This window comes from Platalea leucorodia (assembly GCF_965183815.1).
Source record: "Platalea leucorodia genome assembly, chromosome: 24".
Classification (NCBI taxonomy): domain Eukaryota; kingdom Metazoa; phylum Chordata; class Aves; order Pelecaniformes; family Threskiornithidae; genus Platalea; species Platalea leucorodia.
The window spans coordinates 960,504-979,066 of NC_138846.1; the positions used below are offsets into that span (position 1 = coordinate 960,504).

The 18,563-nt window shown below is 56.9% G+C and overlaps 1 protein-coding gene across 6 annotated transcripts in view; it reads left to right on the top strand.

The window, feature by feature from the left end:
- Window positions 1-5,647: 5,647 nt before the first annotated feature.
- The window catches only part of MEF2D (myocyte enhancer factor 2D), a 33,385-nt gene continuing 20,469 nt past the window's right edge, over window positions 5,648-18,563 (top strand). For all 6 annotated transcript variants that reach the window (XM_082332725.1, XM_082332726.1, XM_082332727.1 and 3 more), the window contains exons 1-2: window positions 5,648-5,829; window positions 11,423-11,626. In XM_082332725.1, coding sequence (XP_082188851.1) covers window positions 5,776-5,829; window positions 11,423-11,626 — 258 coding nt within the window. In that variant the 5' untranslated portion in view covers window positions 5,648-5,775. The remainder of the gene's footprint in view (window positions 5,830-11,422; window positions 11,627-18,563) is intronic.

Sequence of the window (18,563 nt, forward strand, 5' to 3'; positions counted from 1 at the left end):
TCCTCCGTAGCCGTCACCTGCTTTTCTCCCTTCAATTTGGGACTTTCTATGCCGTTATCAGACATCCTCCCATTCGTCTCCTCCGTAAGACGAGCCGCGTCGGTCCTTTCGGCATTTTCACAGGAGAGCGTTTTTCTTCTTGTCCCTTTTCCCAGCCTCCAACTGTCCTTCGAAGCTGCTTTTGCAGGTTTCCCCGCAGCCAAGGACGTCCCCGTGGTGCTGGCCCCGGTTTGGGGGATGGAGATGGGGTCCCTTGAACCGGTGCCGCGATGAACCCATCCGAATTTTGCCGTCGCTCGTAACGCTGGCTCTACCGCGTGTTTCTGCCCGAGTGGATTGGGGAGCGCGGTGCCGCACATGAGCGGGAAAAGCGAGGCCATGCAGAGCTCGAAAGGAAAATACATTTTTGGAAAGGATGCGTTTATTTGCCTTTATTTATCTTCCAAAGGCTTTTGGATTCATCTTTTTGATCTTTCCTTCGCAGCCGCGCAGCCAACGTTTGGTTTATTTAAGCTGACATCGTGCTGAGAGCACAAGGCTTTACAAGGTGGGGTTTTAAGGAAGGACGGCTTAATATCATCGCCTTTGAGAGGAGCGGCCGTGTCACGGCTAACTTTAGTAAGGAGGCAACTAAAAAGGGATGCAATAAAAGTATATTGGAAATAGCAAATGGCCATAGAAAGTGGATGTGAGCCTCTAAGTGCTCCTGCTCGCACAGAGAGAAATATGGGGCTATTTAGCAGAAATGGAAAAGGGACAAATTACAGAGTGGTGCAAAGAACCCTGCTGCTCGTGCAATGCCAAGGTGAAACCATTTAGAAAGAGGTAAAAGAGATGGGAAATATGTGTAGTCGGTAAAAAATCCAGAAATAAAGACTTGGAAGAGATAGCGGCTCTCCTGCCTCCCCAGCTCTCGGAGCCGTTGGATTCAGCACCCCCAAATTCCTTGTTTTGTAAAAACATCTCCCAGCTGAGATTCCTCTTTGCTTTTTCTTTCTTCCCCCATTTGCAAAATGCCAACTCTGCTCCCTCACCCGTCTCTCCAATTTAAAGCAATTTACTTGGAGCCGGGTATGAATTACTCAGCACAGAGTTAACCAGCACCTGCTTGTAGCTAATTGGCATGTGTGTTAATTGCCGTGATAGTCATACTCGTGCGAGCGCGCGAGGGGGTGTAGGGCAGGAGGGAGGGATGCGGGCGCTAACGGGCTGCCTCCGTCCCCGCGCTTCTCCCCGCTTCCCCGGGGCGATGCCGAATTTCCCTTTTCCTGATCCTTGCCGAGGTTTCCGGGTGCTGAACAGGGATGAGATGACTTTTTGCCGGCGCCGTTCGCTCGCCGCGACGCCCGTGGTTTGCTTTACAGCAGGTTTGTAGGTCCCTTTCGATGCCCTCGGACCCCCGCGCCGCGGCGGTTCCTCCTGGCGGGGTGTAGCGGCTGAGATGCTCGGTGGTTGCGTGGAGATGGTCACCATGGAGACGGGTACCACCGGGGATGGCGGCATCGTGGCTGCGGGTGCCCGGGGTGGCCCCGAGCCCAGCCCCGCTCCGGCCCGGCCGCACCTCGTGATGTTTGAGCTGGCCCAAACCCGGTTTAGAACGGCGCTGGGTCACATTTTGGGCAAGCCGGTCTGCCTGCCAGGGCTGCCGAGATTCTCCAGTGTCTCGTAAGGGCTGGGCTTAACCCATCTGCCAGCGTTCGTGCGACTCGCTGGGGTGTCGCGGCTTGGGGATGCTGGTGCCTCATCCCAAATGGGATGGAAAGGTCCCGTGGGCTCGGACGCTGGGCGGGGTGGGTGCCTTCTCATCCCGCATGCACCACGGGATGGCGTGAGCCTCCTTTCCTGGGAAAACCAGGCTCAGGAGAAAGAAGCTGCTGTCTCAGAAGGAAGAAAAGCTGATTTAATGACCGGGGATATTATATTGGATAAAACCATCCAAGACCCCAAATGTTATTTAGGAGTTTAACTCCTTTTAAAAGCCCTGCGCTCTGGATGCTTGGCTATATATATGTTTATGTGCTTAAATTCCACCTGATGACGGAGGAGGGTCACGGGTGATCCCGATGCCTCGGGGTGGGCAATTAGGGAGCCGGAGCAATTTGCTGGTGGAGGAAAGGGAGCTCCAGAGGCGCCCGGCTCGGTGCGCGGTGCAGAGCGGGTGCTTCGGGCTCGGGTCCGAGCAGGCAGCGGCAGCGCCGGCGCGGTGGGCCGGAGGCAGGGAGTCTCTCCAGGTTTCTTACGCTTGCAGATGCTGATCAGAAACTCGAGCCTGTGGTCGGACTTTCTGAAACGGCCACCTGGGCAGGAAACGTGAAAATACCTGGGTTTAAAAATATGTTGGGAAAAAACCCCAACCTAACACCAAATAAACCCACCCCAAAACCCCAGCTCCAACACCGGGAACATGAAGAGAAAAGGGAGGAGTTTTCAGTCCTCTCCGTCGGATGAGTTTGGAGGGCAGCACGCAGTGCCGTGCTTTTCTCCATCCCTCCTCTTGATCCCATCCGAGGACCGCACTCACCGTGGGGTGTTTTCCTTCCCGTGCAGGGGGGAAGGATCAAGAGCATCACAGCTCCTTTTCTCCCCATGGTGACAAGCAAAAAAAGTGTCGTTAAGTCACCTTTTTCCTTCGGGGGACTTTATCAAGCGGCATGAGCGAGCCCGGAGGCTGGGACGATGGTCCCCATCCAGCTGGGGTGCCGAGGACCCAGGAGCTGGGATTTGAGAGCAGCGGGAGGAACGTGGTCTGGTAGTTGAAAAAGGTGATTTGTATCAAAACACCTGGGTTTTATTTGGGGCACAGGGAGGGGAACGTGATTTGAACGCCGCCGCTCCCATGCAAGAAGCACCGGCGTGTGCGAAGCTCGGGGCAGGGATGAGCAGCGCCGGGGTTTTCTTCTCGTCCCTACAAACATCGCATCTCTTTTTCAAACGCCGCAGAGCTTTTGGCCACGATAGCATCCTGTGAAGAAGTCCCACAGCCGAATTGTGTTAAAATATGTTTCCTTTCACTCAGTTTAAATTTACTGCCCGTTGTTCTCCAGTGTTTATTGTTGCTTCTGGAGAGTTCCTCTCTGGTTTGGACAGTAAATCCGCCGTCTTTTCAGAGGGTTTCTCTGTCCAAGAGCTGCAGCACAAGGAAAGAATTAGCATCTTGCCCTGGGTCCGGATGCGGAGCTGTTGCTACTTCACGCTGCTGCTGGTGGTTTTGAAGATGGTGAAGGTGAATATTTTTCAGCCAGTTTAAAGAAATGGCAACTCCGAAGGGAAAAGCTGCAAAGCAAACTCGGTGGAAAGTTCCTCCTCTGCCAAATTTTCTCTGCGCGTGTGAAATCCTCGCCTCGGCCCCCGGCCTCGGGGCTGTGGACTTTCTCCTGCGTGGGCTTGCGGTGGTGGAAATGCTGAGCGGACAGCCCCGGTGGATGAAATGAAAATCCTTGTTTTTCTTTTGGCTCTTCCCGTACCACCGGCCTTTGAGGGATGCTCTCGTGGCAGCCTGGCGCCTGCATCCCCTGCTCACCGGTGCCAGCCTGACCGGCGATGCTCTGGGACCGGCGATGCTCTGGGATGCGGGCGGTCCATCGCTCTGGGACCGGCGATGCTCTGGGATGCGGGCGGTCCATCGCTCTGGGACCGGCGATGCTCTGGGATGCGGGCGGTCCATCGCTCTGGGACCGGCGATGCTCTGGGATGCGGACGGTCCATCGCTCTGGGACTGGCAATGCTCTGGGACTGGTGATGCCCTGGGACTGCCCGCAGAGGGATGTGGAGCAGCAGCCGAAGGGCGTCCCCCCGGCACCGGCTCGGCATCCTCACGGCGTCGGTGCTGCTCGCAGCCGGACGATCCCTCCCGTTTGCTGCTGGGAAGGGAAACAGGCACCAATGTGGGGAAATAATGATTCAAGCAGCAAATGCCATCCCTGTATGGTTTGTCCTTGCAAGGAGTCTTCCTGGTGGGATTTATGAGAAAAAAAAGGGATTTTTGCTGCCCTTCGTCTCTCCAGTCTCCTGCCAACGGCCTTTCCTGGGCTCCCCACTGCTTGTCTTCCCTGGAGAGCAAATTGTGGATGTCGGGGGGGGAAATTCTCCCCATTCCCCTCTCGGCTGCTCAAACCAGCACTGAAACCACAGCACGATGCGCGATGAATAATTTTACTCAAAAAAAAAAAAAAAAAAGGCAGCAAAAAAGCTTAAGTGACTCACATGACTCAATGAACCCCAAAAAACAAGTGTGGGAGTGAGACCGTCAGGGCTTGTTTGTTGTTGGAGCGTGGTCTGAGGAGGAGGCGAAGGACGGGGCCAAGGTCGCTGGGGGGCTTCGGCGGGGCCCGGGGGGGCTCTGGGGTGGGAGAGGGGCAGGAGGAGCGCTCGGGGCTGGCTGCGGACGCTGCGGGGGAATTTGGGATGATGGGAAGGGAGAAAAAGCTGCTTTTTTTTTTTTTTCCGTGCTTTTTGTAACAAGACCGAGGGCTGGGGGCTGCCAAGTCGAGGCAGATAGGAAGCTATTTTGGGACTGGCTTTTCCCTCTGCCCGGATCTTGGCATGGGGCACCCTCGCCTTAAATGCAGTGTTATTGCTGCTCTTATCTGGCCGCTCGGGGAGAGAACCAGGAGAAAAACATACCTGCGGGCAAGCGAACTGGCCTGCTTTCCCTCTTTATCCTCGCTGAAAAAAAGGGGTGACCTGGGGCTGGGGGGGCTGTGTCGGTTTGTGCCCTGGTGCATCCAGACGCAGCCTCCGGCATCGGGGACGCGGGTGCCCGGAGGGGGCCGAGTCCCTGCCCCGTTATCCGGAGCGGGGTGACGGAGCGAGGCCGGGAAAGGAGCCGTGCGGGTCCCCGGGACCCGCAGCGCTCGTCCCTTTGGGGAGAGAGGTGTAGAGCAGAAGATACCCCCCGAGTCGATGCGCACACCCCCCAGATGGATGGAAACAACCGGCGTCCGACTGTTGTTGAGCCCGCTTGAACCCCGGGCTGCCTCGGCTTCCTTCGGAGGCCTTCTTCCCCTCGCCCATAAGAATTAGGTTTCTGTGCCTGATTATAGGGTTTTTTAAGTAATCAAATAAAGACATTTTAAAATTCCAAATTGAAGATTAATGCAGAAATTGGAGATGGATTTAAATTGCCCAAGCTAATCACCAGCCACTCGACTGCTTATGACTTTATTAAGAGAAAAAAAAAAAAGTCTGGAGTGTCACGGAGGAATAATGATTCACAGGCTCGTTGCTGCCGTCTCCTCCTCCTCGACGAGCATCGCCGTGCCCGGCCCACACGTGTCCTGCGGCGCGGGCGTTTTTGGGCTCCATCCTTGGGGTTTTTTGAGCCCAGGTTGGATAAATCCCTCTGCAACCCTCCTGGCCCCGGCGCTGAGCGGGAGGATGGAGCAGAGACCTCCCGTGGGCTGGGGGGGCAGGAGCCGTGCCGGCGGTGGGAAGGGTGCCGGGAGGGTGCCGGATTCGGGATGGGGTTTGGGAAGAGCCGGTCTCACTCCTGTCTCCCTCCTTACGCAGGTTTCTGAGCAGCCGCTGACGGCTCAGCCCCGCTGGATCCGGCCACGCAGGAGGATACCATGAACTGAGCAAGGAGCGCCGCTAAACTCTTTTTTTTTTTTTTTTTTTTTTTTTTTGGGTTTGGCTTTTTTTGGTTTGTTTTTCATCCGGGGGGGGGAAAAAAAAAAAGCCCCCCAAGCTCTTTAATGAAAGCGTTTTAAAAGGGGGTTACTTTTCCCCACCCCTGAACCGAAGTCGTCCCCGGTGCGGCGAGGATTTCCGGAGAAGATGGGGAGAAAAAAGATCCAGATCCAGCGGATCACGGACGAGCGCAATCGGCAGGTCGGTGCTTTCCCTTCGGCTCTCCGCTCCCTCCTCGCCCGCCTTCCTCCCGTCGGGTATTTTAAGGGTTCTGCTTCAAAATGACCCATTTCCATCCCATTTTGGGCCAACTGGTCCTTTTTTTTTTTTTTCCCAACCCATAAAATAAGCAGATGGGCGAAACCCGGCACCGGGGCCGGATTCAGGCGGATGCCCAGAACCAGGCAAACGGCCCCGTTTTGCCGTGGCGAGGAGCCGCGGCCCCCACCCGGGCGTTGCTCCTCGTCTTGGAGCTCCTCGCGCCGTTTCCATCTAAACGCTTTTCCAGAAGAACCTATCTTCTCCAGTTAGTTCCCTTTTTTTTTTTTTTTGGTCTTGCAGAAAATATATTTCAGTTGACATTTTCCGTGAGGTTTTTCCAATAAAAAACAGCCACAACAAGTATCCATTTTTCTGAACGCAAACAACCCAAATTATTCTCTTTTTTTTTCAATTGAAAACTTATATGGGGCCAGGGTTTTTTCCCTTGTGCTCTGTTGAAGCCAAGCCCTAGACACGCACGCACGTGCACGTGTGTAGGAATACACGCGCCTATCTCAGAGGGAAGCAAAAACCACTGGATTTTTCCCGAATTTACGTGTTCTTTGAGTCGGACCGGGTGAGCGGCAGCGCTTTGCCGGACCAGCTTTGCTCTGTGATGACTCCATCGATGCGTTTCTCCGGAATCACAAGGCTTTCGGGCAGGTCCCTTCGCTCCGTGCCTTCCCGCGATCCTTGAGTTTGGCTCAAGCAGATCCAAGGCTCTGCCTTTAGTCCGGCCACCGCTGCGGATGCCGCAGCGGGGCCTGCCACGCTTCTTTTCTACCGCTTTTATTCCAGAAAAAAAGGAAAAAAAAAAAAAAAAGCATGTGTCTATATTCCTAATGCTTAAAAAGTGGCAAATAACTGAATTGGATGTACTGGTTTATTGCTTCACAGCAAAACAATAGAAAATTGCAGGTTTTCTTCATTACAGCTTTATTTGGTGGCTGGGGGATGGGCATAAAATGTTTTTTGATAATGTCCCAGTTGCTCATGGCACTGTTTATTTCCATAATTAGCAGGAAACGGGGCGTTAGGGGTTATTAAAGGAGCTGGAGTGTATTTTATGGGGCAGCGCTGCTGAACGTTGCATAGGGGAGAGAGGGATTTGCAGCTATTGGAGCCCCATTCGGAGTTCAAATGAACGGAAAATATTTGGTAATGCTGGCGGTTGATGGCACAGCCAGCCCTGTTGTATAAGCCTTCAGGAAAGGAAAGAGGTGTTTCTCTGCCAAAGGCAGAAGCCAAGGTGGTGGGAGGCGTTTTTGGGGGTGCTGAGCTGCTCCTTGGTGCTGGGCTTGGCCGAGGGGATGCAGACCCTTGCCGAGGTCTCCCCGGCTAAGCCAAGCCCAGGTGGGTTTTAGCAGCGGGAGTCGCTCAGCGCGGCCGGGTGCCCTGGTTTTAGCACGTCTCAGGTGTCAGGTTGTGTCCCCAAAGCCCAGCTCCGGGGGCCCGGGGCCGCTGGTTTTCCCTTCACAGCAGCTGCGTCCCCGGACGGGCCGGTTTTTCCAAACCCAGCATTGCTCCCCACGCGAGCGCGGCACGTAGCGCTTTGCTTTTCCGAAAACCCAGCCCTGTTTAAGTCGGGTGTCAGCAAAGCGGCAGCTGTTTAATTGGTCATCAGCACAGGCTTTGCAATCAATTATTTTCGCTGCTCCCTTTCTTTGGGAAACAAGGACGCACCAAGAAGAGAGGACATTTCGTGACGAACGCCTGCTCCAGGCAGCGGGTTGCTGATCCGCTCCATCCACTGCAGTGGGAGCTGCGTGGGGCTGGGGCATCTTTCACCTCTGCAAAGGGGGTGATAACGTATGTGTGCAATGCCGGGATCCGGTCTCTGGGCTCAGAAATGTCCCATCTTGCTTCATCTCATTCCCCTTCCCTTCCTCCCCTGCTGTTGTTGCAGACCAGAGGTGAGAAGCGTCCGTGCACGTGCGGCCGCCGTGGCTGCGGGCTCAGCTGGCTTAAACCCGGGGGCTGGGAGCACCCTCAGCCCATCGCTGCCTCCACGGCAGCCCCGCCGTGGGGCTCGGTGCGGGGGGCACGGCTCGGCTCTCCCGTGCGGCACCCCGGGAGCTGAGCAGCCCGGCACTGCTGAATTATGCATGGGGTTTCATGCCGCGGCGCTGCTGCTGGCAATGTAGGTCTTGCAGCTCCAACCGCGGCGGGCAAGCGTGCACCGTCCTCGGCGTGTGCCGGCGCCCGGATGGCTCCCGCGGCACCTGTGGGTGTCGGGAGAGAGCGGGATGGGGAATGGGAATAGCGCGTGGATGTGCTGGAGAAGGAAGGATTCACTGGTGGTCGGGCAAGGAGGTGGAGGCAGAGCCGCTCTCGATGCCTGCGTTTCCGCTTGCTCTGCACGTGAAGTCCATCGATAGTGGTGGTTCGGGGCCGCCGAGGCATCGTGAAGCTCGGGAAGAGCTAGGGTTGGACGGGGGCTCTCCAAAGCCCTCGCTGCACGGTGAAGCTCTTCCCATGCGTCTCGCACCCAACCTACAGCATCAGTGAGTGCCACCCTGCTCGCGCCCCGGGTCTGGCCTCCCATGGGTGCACGGACCACGAGCCTGCGCGGAGGAGGCCAGAATTACAGCAGAAGCCAAAACCCGGGGAGGAGAGCAAGTAAGAGTCACTAATGTCATTAGAGGAATTACTGGAGAGGATTTGCCATAACAGATCAGACCATCAGTCCTTCAGGGCCAGCCTGCTGGCTCTGGCAACGGCCAATATGGTCTGCATCAGGGGAAGGGCAAAAATCCCCCGCTAGTGTGGGGCAATAATTCCTTCCTGACCCCTTCGGTGATCGGCTTATGCCCTGAAGCATGAGATTTGATTACCCTCTTAGACTTATAAGGTTAATTCTTCTAGCTGAGGCTCGTGCACGGCGGTAGGGGAAGGTTTGGGGTTTCTGTCCCGGGTCCCGGGTAGATGCACAGGGCGGTGTTAGCCGATGCTTTTGTGCGACGGGGCTGGCTGAACGGAAAATCTTTGCTTTTCTCTGCAAGAAGCAGGGGTGCCAAGACAGAGGGATGCTCCTCCACCCTGTCTGCAGAGCGAATATCCGTAGCGAGGTGATTTGGTGCTTTGGGTTCTGCTCGGCTCTGCTCAGGTTGTTGGTTGATTTTGGGCAGGTAACCGCATGCTCTCCTCCGTTGCTCAAGGGCAATACCCAAACCGTGCTTGTTTCTACTCTTCACAGCCAAGAGCTGCCCCCTTGCTCGCGTGCCTTGGCCTCACCCCGTTGCCTCCGATCTCGGTGGCCAAGTGGGCTCGTAGCGCCCAGCAAGGTGGTTTTTGGTGAGGTGTCTCCAGCGCCGGTGGCTGCAGAAACAACCGCCCTCGGCTGTTCCCTCTGTCGTGGCGGAGAGGCCATGTGTTTTCCTCTTGAGGGTTCCTCGGGCTGCTTCGACCGTGAGTCAGAGCAGCGGGGCCGTCCCGGCGGGGGACAGCGAGGGACGCCGTACCGGGCCGCGGCTGCTGCCGGAGCTGCGGTGGAGCAGCCAGTCTCTAGTGGGGACGTGAGACCAGAAACGCTGCTGGCGTGGCGCCGGGGAGGCCGGGTTGGTTTTAGTGCCTGTCCTGCTGCAGGAGCAAAGCCGCAGCTGGGTCCCACCTGAAGCCATACGGTGCGGCAGCGGCTGCGGTGTGGTGCTGCCGGCTCCGTCTCTGGGAGCCGCCAGGGCGAGCGCTTGGCAGCAGTGATTTTGGGTGGCCGAGAGGTCTGGGATGCCACCGGGGAGGGGGAATTGCCAATGACACCGGCGTTGGCCCTCAAGTAATTTAATTTGTGTCACGGCGCGCCGGAGCTGGGGCGGACGCTGGCAACGTGAGCGCTGGTGCTCGCAGCTTGACCGCGGTGGGAGCGGGCACACGTGGCGGGGAGCAGCGGCGCGGGGTGCCAGCCCTGCACTTTCCAGGGGATGAGGCGATTAGAGCCGAATCTCGTTACTGCTTAATCATCTCTGGGAGATGGCGGGGAGGGACGGGCAGCTGCCTGTGCCGTGCGTGCCGAGGGCTGCCCCTGCTCTGCCGTCCCGCTGCACGGAGGGATGTGGCTGCATCTCAAGGGGTGCTCGGCGCTGGCTGCAGGACCCCAGTGGGTGCGTGCTGGGTGCTGCTGGTGGCGTCGCGGCGGCAATGCTCATCACCACCAGCGTGGACGGGGAAGCTCCAGCTTAAGCTCTTTGAACCGCGACTGTAACGCCACTAACTCGAGTTGAGCGAAGGCAACGGCCTCGTTCACTCTCCTCCCTCAGCACTGCAAATTAAAGCCGTTCAGCTGCAAAATCGATGCCGTGGTGGAGGCCCTAAGTGGGGTCAAGCCCTCCCGTGCACACGCGCGGCGAGGGGGCAGCTCTCGGCACCCAAGGGCATCTCGGCTCATCTCCAGCCCTTCCCCGGGCTGCTGCTTCGCCCCTGAGAGCAAAGCTTAAAGCAAAGCAGTGACCTCCCTGCTTTTTACTTTCCTTTTTTTTCTTCTTTTTTTATTTGCTGAGAGGGCATTGGCCAAGCATCGCGCCTTTCCCCGGCAGCGTGCCGCTGGTTGCAGGGGGGGTGAGGGGCCGTCAGCGGCTGTCTGCGCTGCAGCCGGGACGGAGAGCCCCAAACCAGCTCCCTCCCCACCAGCTGGGTCCTGTTAGCAGCGTCGCGGCGAGAGCCGAGCGTGGGCTGGGAAATGCAGCCCAACGTCTGCCCGGCATCTGGAACGGGTTTTGGAGCCCAGCTCCGTCCCCCAGCCAGCTCGCAAGGATCAGTCCTGCGAAAGATGCCTCGATAGCTGACAGCTCTAACGACAGCTTCTTTCAAGGCAGGGCAGGTTGGGAGGACAGGGGACGCAGTCATGAGCGCGGTGACCCGGGGTGGGCAGGCGATGCGGAAAAATGCCCCCAAAAGGTTATGGGGGCAGCAAGAGGGAGGCAGCAGCCGGCCGGGCACCCGGTGCGGGGGGCTCGGGGTGCCTTTGGGGACGTGGAGCCTCCCAGGAGAAGTGGGTGCTGGGAAGCAGGAGAGCGGGTCAGGGATGGGGTGGGCGAGCGGTGTGGAGCGGCACCCCGACCTGCGTCGGGGCGGCCGAGCCCCCCGGCTCGGCGGCTTCCAGGGTCGGGTGCTCGCAGCGCTGCTGCAGCGAGCGAGGATCAGATCTCCACTGCTTGAATATTCAACTTTAAAAAAAACCCAAACCCAACAACCCGCAGCCCCCGGACAGATGGTAGCTCTGCTGGGGATTTTGCTGAAATGTATTTTCTCTTGATTTGGCAATATGTGATTTCCAACGCTGATAATCATCTTTGTGCTTGTGAAGTGTCTGCCTTTGGAGGATCCCAAAATAGGCAGCGATATGAACCGGTTGGAAGAGGGAGGTGAGAGAGGAGAGCTTGGGGTGGTTGTCCAGTTGGGGAAACTGAGGACAGAAGATTCCCTCTGCCCTCCCCTTCCTTTTGCTCTTCCTCCAGTGGTCATCCCAGTTTTCTCTGGGAGGTGTCGGGTACGTGGCAGCGCGGGCACGGCTTCTGACCGCGGCTCTCCTTGCTTCCAGGTGACCTTCACCAAGCGCAAGTTCGGCTTGATGAAGAAGGCCTACGAGCTCAGCGTCCTGTGCGACTGCGAGATTGCCCTGATCATCTTCAACCACTCCAACAAGCTGTTCCAGTACGCCAGCACCGACATGGACAAGGTGCTGCTCAAGTACACCGAGTACAACGAGCCCCACGAGAGCCGGACCAACGCGGACATCATCGAGGTGAGGCCGCCCGTCCTCTCCCCGGCTTTGCCGTTGTGGTGGAGCCAGGGCCGGGTCTGGCACCGCAGCCGGATGCGGGAGCTCCGTGCAGGGTGGGGATGGGAGCGAGCAGATCTCCGGCACTCGGTGCCAGCCTGATTTTGCATCTTTTTGGTCCAGCCTATGAAAATACTCAGTTCTGGGTGGTAGAGTTTGAAGCTGTCTCGAGTTATGTGTTGATCTACTGCTGTAAAATTGAGGTACAGGTTTGCTTTGTGGGACTTTCCTGTGGTCCAGGGAAACCAGGGGATGGTTTTGGAGGCATCTCCCGGGGCTGCGGCACTGGGGTGCCTTGGTGCAACTGGTGACGTTGCCTGTCCGTTGTTTCAGACAGGCATGGTGGGGTTGTAGGAGGGCACCGGCGGCTGAATCGCAGAGTAATTCAGGTTGGGAGGAACCTTTGGGTGCCTCTGGTCCAGCCCCTGCTCAAAGCATGGCCAACCTCACGGGTAGGTGGGGTTGCTCCAGGCTTGTCCGGCTGCCTTTTGTGGGTCTCCAAGGACGACGAGTCCAGTCCAACCCCAGCACTGCCAAGGGCACCACGTCCAAACCTCACTGACGCCAAGGCCGCACTCCTCCTCCAGCTGCCAGCGTCGCAGGAGATGCTTGGCCACCATTTGCTGGTGGTGACCCTGCGCTGGCCCTCCCCACCGCTTTGTCCTCGTCCTTGGCGCTGGCAGAGCATCGTCGGCCTCGAGCACGGGGCGTTTGGCTCGCAGGAGGGTGCCAGCGGCGTCTCGGCCATCGGTTGCATCCTCTTCCCTCCGCCCGCGAAGATGGGAGCTGCTCGGCTGTCGCTTTTCAGCGTGTGGGCAGCTGCCTTTACGCCTGGGCAAACGAAAGGCTTGGCTGGGTAATTACTGACGTTACAGGAGGGCGTAAATGAACACCCGCAGAGCCGTCGGTGACTGAGCGGAGCGGCACGGCCCCGCGGAGGGCCCTGGGTGGATCGGAGGCAGCGGCTCCGCTCGGACCTCGCGCGGCACGAGGCTTCGCCTCTTCAAAGCGCCGCTGGAGGAATCGGCTTCTCCTGCCGCTCGGGCTGCGCCGCTTTTGCCTTTGAACCCCTTTGGTGCATCTTGGGCAGCGCGCTGGGGCTTTGATTTCATGAAGGAGAAGGAAAAAACCCAACCTACCTCCTAAATCTTGCCTTTTTATGCTTTTTTTTTCTCCGTGAAACGTGTCTTTTTGAGAGGTTTGGATTGAGGTTTTCACTTCGGTGTCCACCCAGTTCCCCCTGACGTCCCGCCGCAGCAGAAGTGGGTTGAGCCACGGCCAAGCAACCGGCAGCACCTGCCTGCCCTGGCCGGGCTTTGGAGACTGTTCTGCCAGCTCACGGTTGTGTACAGCCTTAGAAATGGTTCAAAAACGTCCTTTTTGGCCCGTTTGAGCCAAGTAGTGTCCGTCCACCGTGAAAACGCCGGGGTTTTGCAGGCGCGGTTCCCCGCCGTGCGAGTCAGCGCAGCCTCACCCAGCCTCTCCGGGATGCTCAGACTGCGGCGCTCGCAGCGTCGAACAGATTTGTCTTGGCCTAAAAATACCGTAAACATTTTGGGCAGCGTTCTCTGTTCCCTTATGGTCCAAGATGCAAACACTCCCAAGCCGACAAGTTACACACAGTCCTTGGCACCCAAAGAAATACTGTGTTTGCACCACATGAAAAGCTGGATCTGCATCCAAAGCCAAGGAGAGGAACATCGGGAGCGGAAGGATATTGGTAGATGGCAAGAAAAAGAGCCGGAACGTGCCGGGCTCGGCACGTTTTGCCGGCAGAGCTGCCTCGGAGCGAAAGCCGCTGGGGTGCAGGCAGGTTTTGAGGTTCTTGAGCATCCCTTCCCATCCTTGTCTCATCTTGGAGCAGGGTTAGGGCTGCTTTAAGTTTTTTACTGTTTTCTCTCCCAAATCCCCACCCCCGGGAGACCATTCCTGCTCCTGGTGCAGATTTCCGTCTCCCTGCTTGCCATCTCCCCTCGCCCAGGACAGGTCCCACCGGCCCGGCTTCGTCCCCACCGGACACAGACCCAGTTTATCTCACATTTCTTGGTGGCTCCCAGTTGAACTTGACTCCTCCAAGAGCATCTTCGCATCCTCGAAGCTCCCCCAGCATCAAGCATTTATAGAACCGTGAAGGCACAGGCTGTGAATTTGCTACCAAATAGGATTTTAAGTGGATTTTAAGGCATCGCTGCATGCGTCTGCCTTCCCTGTAACGCCTGTGGCCCCTTTCTACCAGAGGGCTGCAACCCTGAACGAGTCTGGCAGCATCTCAGAAAGGCCGAGGAGCAATGGGGACCTGGGTGGATCGAGGCAGAAGCCTCTTGATTTCATTTTCCTGGCAGAGGGGGAGCAAGCGGTGGCTCCGGAGGCTTGGCCCAGCCAGGGTCTCCTCTCCCGGCCGGGCTGGGGGGCTCCTGGGGCCAAAGGCGCTGGTACCACCAACTCCGGGCGGTACAAGTTGGTCTGTTCAAATTATGTTTTAAAACAACGCTAAACATGAGATTCCCCTTTTTTTTTTTGGCTTGGGGAGGTGCAGTCCGCGGCGGGCACTGGGGCTACCCCATCACATGCTGCACGGGGATGCCCTTGAGGGGTTTATCCCCTTGGATATTTAGCGAGAGGCAGAGCTGCTCCGGGATGAGTGTACCCAGTGCTCAAGAGGGGTTCAGCACCCCGGCTGCCCTTCGGGGAGCATCCCCTGTGGGGGCACCTCCGTCTTTCAGCCGTGCCAGGGATCGACAGCGGCTGCCGGGAGTGCGATTCAGCCACGCAGCCCCTGCGGCGCTCTCTGTGCCCGGCAAAGTCCTGGCCATCGCAAGCTTTTAAGTCTGAGAAAATCTCTCTTAATGCAGGGAGGGGGGTTTCCTTAATCAGGCGGGGGACAGCTGAGGCCCCCAGACAGGCACGCTGGGTGCCACGTGCGCGCCCGGGCTGGGATCACGCCGGCTTTGCTCCTCGCTGTCGCTTCTCGTTTCCGCGCAGCCCGCCTGACGTGCCAGTTTCTGATAAGGGACTTGGACGAGAGCGGGGCACGGGGATGCTCCGGAGCCAAAGTCGCGCAGCGATTGCTTTCCTTTCCTTGCCTGAATATCCCGGGGAGGGGCTGATTTTTCCCTAATTCCCCTTGGGGTTGTTTTTCCCCGGGGTGCGTAAAACCAGGCATTTTGCAGGATGCTGGGGAGGCGGCGAAGTGCAGAGGCAGCTGCCGGTGCCGCGTCTTCATCCTCATTCCCATCCTTGCCCTCAGCCTCAGCCAGACTTCCCCCCAGCCGGGGCGGTTGAGTCTCCCTCCCCTAAGGGAAGTCGACCACATCCTGGTCGAGCATCGTTTCCTCTCACATGTTCTGCCTTTCCTGCTGCTCTCTTACCCTTTTCGGGTTGGAAATCTGCTCCCGTATGAGCTAGGATCGTTTTCTTTCCAGCATCGCCTGGAAGAGCGGGACCTGCAGCGGGTCCCGCCATGGGGGGACTCCCGATGACTGGGGGGGACCCGGGGGCGGCAGGGAGATGGGCTGATGATGAGCGTTTCTTTTGTTTGGTGTTATTTTTTCCATGTGAAGTTCTCACCCTGCTTTTCTCCTTTGAAAATTTTCTGCTGTGAAGGAATTGAATTTAAATCTACTTTAGGTGAAAAACAGTCGTGCTCCACTGGATGCAACCCAGTGACAAAAAAGTTTCGTGCCTCTCTGCATCTTCTGGTTTTCCCCCGGAGAAGGAGGAACGAGAAGGAAAACTCATTTCTAAAAGACCTTGCAGAGATCCTGAAAACGGGAATCTTTGGGTTTCATTCTCGCTCCAGCAGGATTGTTTTCCTTTTACAGCATCTTGTCAAAAAGCAGAAATTTTGTCAAAAAAAAAAGGCAAAACCCAGCAGCCGACGCTCGTGTGGCTGGAAATGGCATTTTGTTGTCCCAGCTCTCTTTTTGAGCAGCAGATTGCTGCGAGCCGCGCTGCTTTGGCTCGTGTCCCGCTGCGACTCGGGCCCCGGTCACCCACCGCCGCCGGTGCTTCCCGTCCCGCTGCGCCGCAGATCGTCCCCGTCCTCCGCCGTGCCAGCTCTGGAGCCCGTCCCCGTCCCCTTCCTCCCCTCCCTGCCCGCAGCTCCGGCAGCCCCGCGCCGTGGCCAGGGTTATAATCCAATCTCACGCTGCAGGCAGCTGCCTGCGGCGCCCGGGAAGGGTTTTCCCTGCCGTGCACAACGGGCTCGATGCTTCCCAGGGCTGCTGGCGAGTTTCCTACGGGAGCGGGGAGCCCTTACAGCTCGGGATGCTGCGAACCGAACGCGGCAGGGAGATGTGGGTCTCAAAGACAATTAAGTTATGACTAATTTTATGAAGTTCGTGGCCAGGGAGAGGGAAGAGAGCAAGGCAACGGCTGCTGTCTAAGCTGAAGCTGTATTAGACACCAAATATATTGGAGCCACAGAGGGGGAAGACCTTGGGAACTGCAGAGCGGGGCGATGCTATGAGCTGCTCGGAGGGGGGTTTCTGGGTCTGGGCGAACAGAACTGCCTTCACCCCGTTGCTCCGCTTTCCTCGATGGAGTCGTTGCGGGAACAACCCTTGGGATGATTTCATGCGGGCTTAGGAACGGCAAAAGGCCGCGGCCGGCGGCGTCGGCCCGTTGCTCTTCCCTGCGCTTTCTTTGGGCGGTAAATATGGGGCAGAGCTGGGGGAACTGGAAGCTGCTTAAAACCTCCTGGGCCGTTTCATTGCTGCAGATTTTAGAAAGGAGAAGGATGTTGTTGCTCGGCTGAAACCTCTTGAAAATTCGGTTGTGCGGTTCCCATCTTCGAGGGTCCCCGGGGGTGGAGGTTGCTTGTCCGACCCTTCGACTCCTGAACCCGCTGGCAGCCTTGGGCGGAGGAGGAGAGCTCCCAGGGATGCGAGGGATTACCTTCATGATTCCCAGCCAGGGATGGGAGGGCAGAGGCGAGAGATCCAGTTACTGTCCCTGCAAAGAGAACCGCTGCGAGGTGAGCACAGCCCCCTATGAGACACCGGAGAGTCTCCCCAGCTGGCACCCTTCGCGTGCGCCCGAAGGAAACCCGGCTTCATCCCTTCCACTGCTCATGGAACGACTTTTTCCATTTTGCTTCTGAAAGAGAAAGAGGAAAAAAACCTTTTTCTTTTTTTTAATAAAGAAAGGCTCAACTTTCCGTCTTCGGGCTGCATCGGCGAAACAAAAGGTTTCAGAAAAAAAGAAAAAATCCGCAAAAAGCAGTTTCCAAAAAAGCAAAAAAAAAAAAAAAAAGGCAAAGCCATTCCTTCCCCACCGGCAGCACCCGTTCCTTTTTTTGGCCCATTCTAAAAACAAACGAGGACACATACAAAAATAGAAAAATAATAGGGAAAAATCCTCGGGAACCTGCAGAAAAAAGCTCTGGGAACCTCCCCTTCATGCCAGTGACTCAGATTCCCACCACCCTTCTCTAAAAAGAGACAATAAATAACACAAATTAGGGATACCAGGAATTATTATTAGGTAATTAGGTAGTAATTATTAGGTAGCAGGAATTATTGGTAACACCAAACAGGGCTTCAGGTGCCGCCATGGGCAGGAGGGAGCCAGATCCTTCGCTGGCGGAGCTGGACGTGGATGAGGACTTTTCCCCTCTGCAGATGAAATCTAAGTACCGAGCGTTAAAATTACGACCGCGAAGGAGTAATTTTAATTGAAAATATTGTGAAAAGCTTCGGCTGGATGGAAACCAGGCTGGGGGCTGGGTTTGGTGCCTGTTGCTTGGCCGTTGCCACCCGGTGCAAGCGTCCACCAAGCGAGAGCTGCGGGAAGAGGCCGGGCTGTGCCGTACCGATGCCGAGCCAAACCTGCCCGCGGCCTTTCCAGCCCTTCTGGAGACGTCGCCGGCTTTTATCCGCTCCGGTAAAAATTCCCCTACAAGCTCCGTGTTTCCCGGAGCTCGCAGGTAGATGAAGAGCCACTCCAGGATACGTTTTGGCCTCAAAATAGAGATGTTTATTACTGTTTAGGAAGACAGAGGAGAATTGTCAAGGCTCTTTTTTTTCCCCCCCTGCTGAATTTGGCATGAAAAGAGATCAAGACTTCCAGGAAATTCTGTAGCTTTGACTTCTAAAAAAAATAAATTGGCAAGTGATGGTTCCATAATAACGCCTAATTGCTTTTGGTATTTTGAAAATAGAATGATTAAATGTGCGTGCGTAACGCAATCTGCAAACTGGCTACTGAGCACGAACGAGGAGCTTTTGGGGGTTTCGCTCTCCCCTGCGCCTAGCCCGGACGCGCGACTACCGGGCTCCCGTTAACGACGGTGCCTCGTTAGCTCTCTGCAGCAGCGCCCGGGGCCTTGGCTGCTCCTGCAGCCGGGTCTTGGCATGGGGTTTGCTGCCCGGGCGTTGTCACCGTCACCCCCCGTGTCACCGCCGTCTCCGGCGCCGGCGGGCTATCGCCGGGCCGCGTGCCCTCTCCTGCCACGCTCTCGCTGGGGTGCAACCTTTGCATTTGGTAAATGCCACCCACCTGTTTTTGCCGGGGGCAAGCCGCTTTGTGCTTCTTATTTTGGTTTTTATTTTCCTACGGGTAAGAAGGTTTTCCCTATTTTTAGCAGGAGAGCAGATATCATTAAGGTTTATTTCCCCTCCTTGTCGTTGTTGTAATTGTAGGTGACGAATGCGTCTGAGCTGGTACGGGGCCAAATTCGGCTCCGGTGTAAACAGATCCTTTGAAAGCAAAGAAGTTTCTCTCCATCCATCCCCGCGTTGTAATTCCTTAATTAGAGACACCCCAGCGTCGCAACCCGAGGGCCGGATCCTGACTCTTTAACCCCATTCAGGTCAACGCCATCTTGGGGCGCAGGCGTTAACGCGAGTCCTCGTCTTTATGGGCCGGGGGATGTTTTGGGGGGGACCTGCCCGTCTCAGGC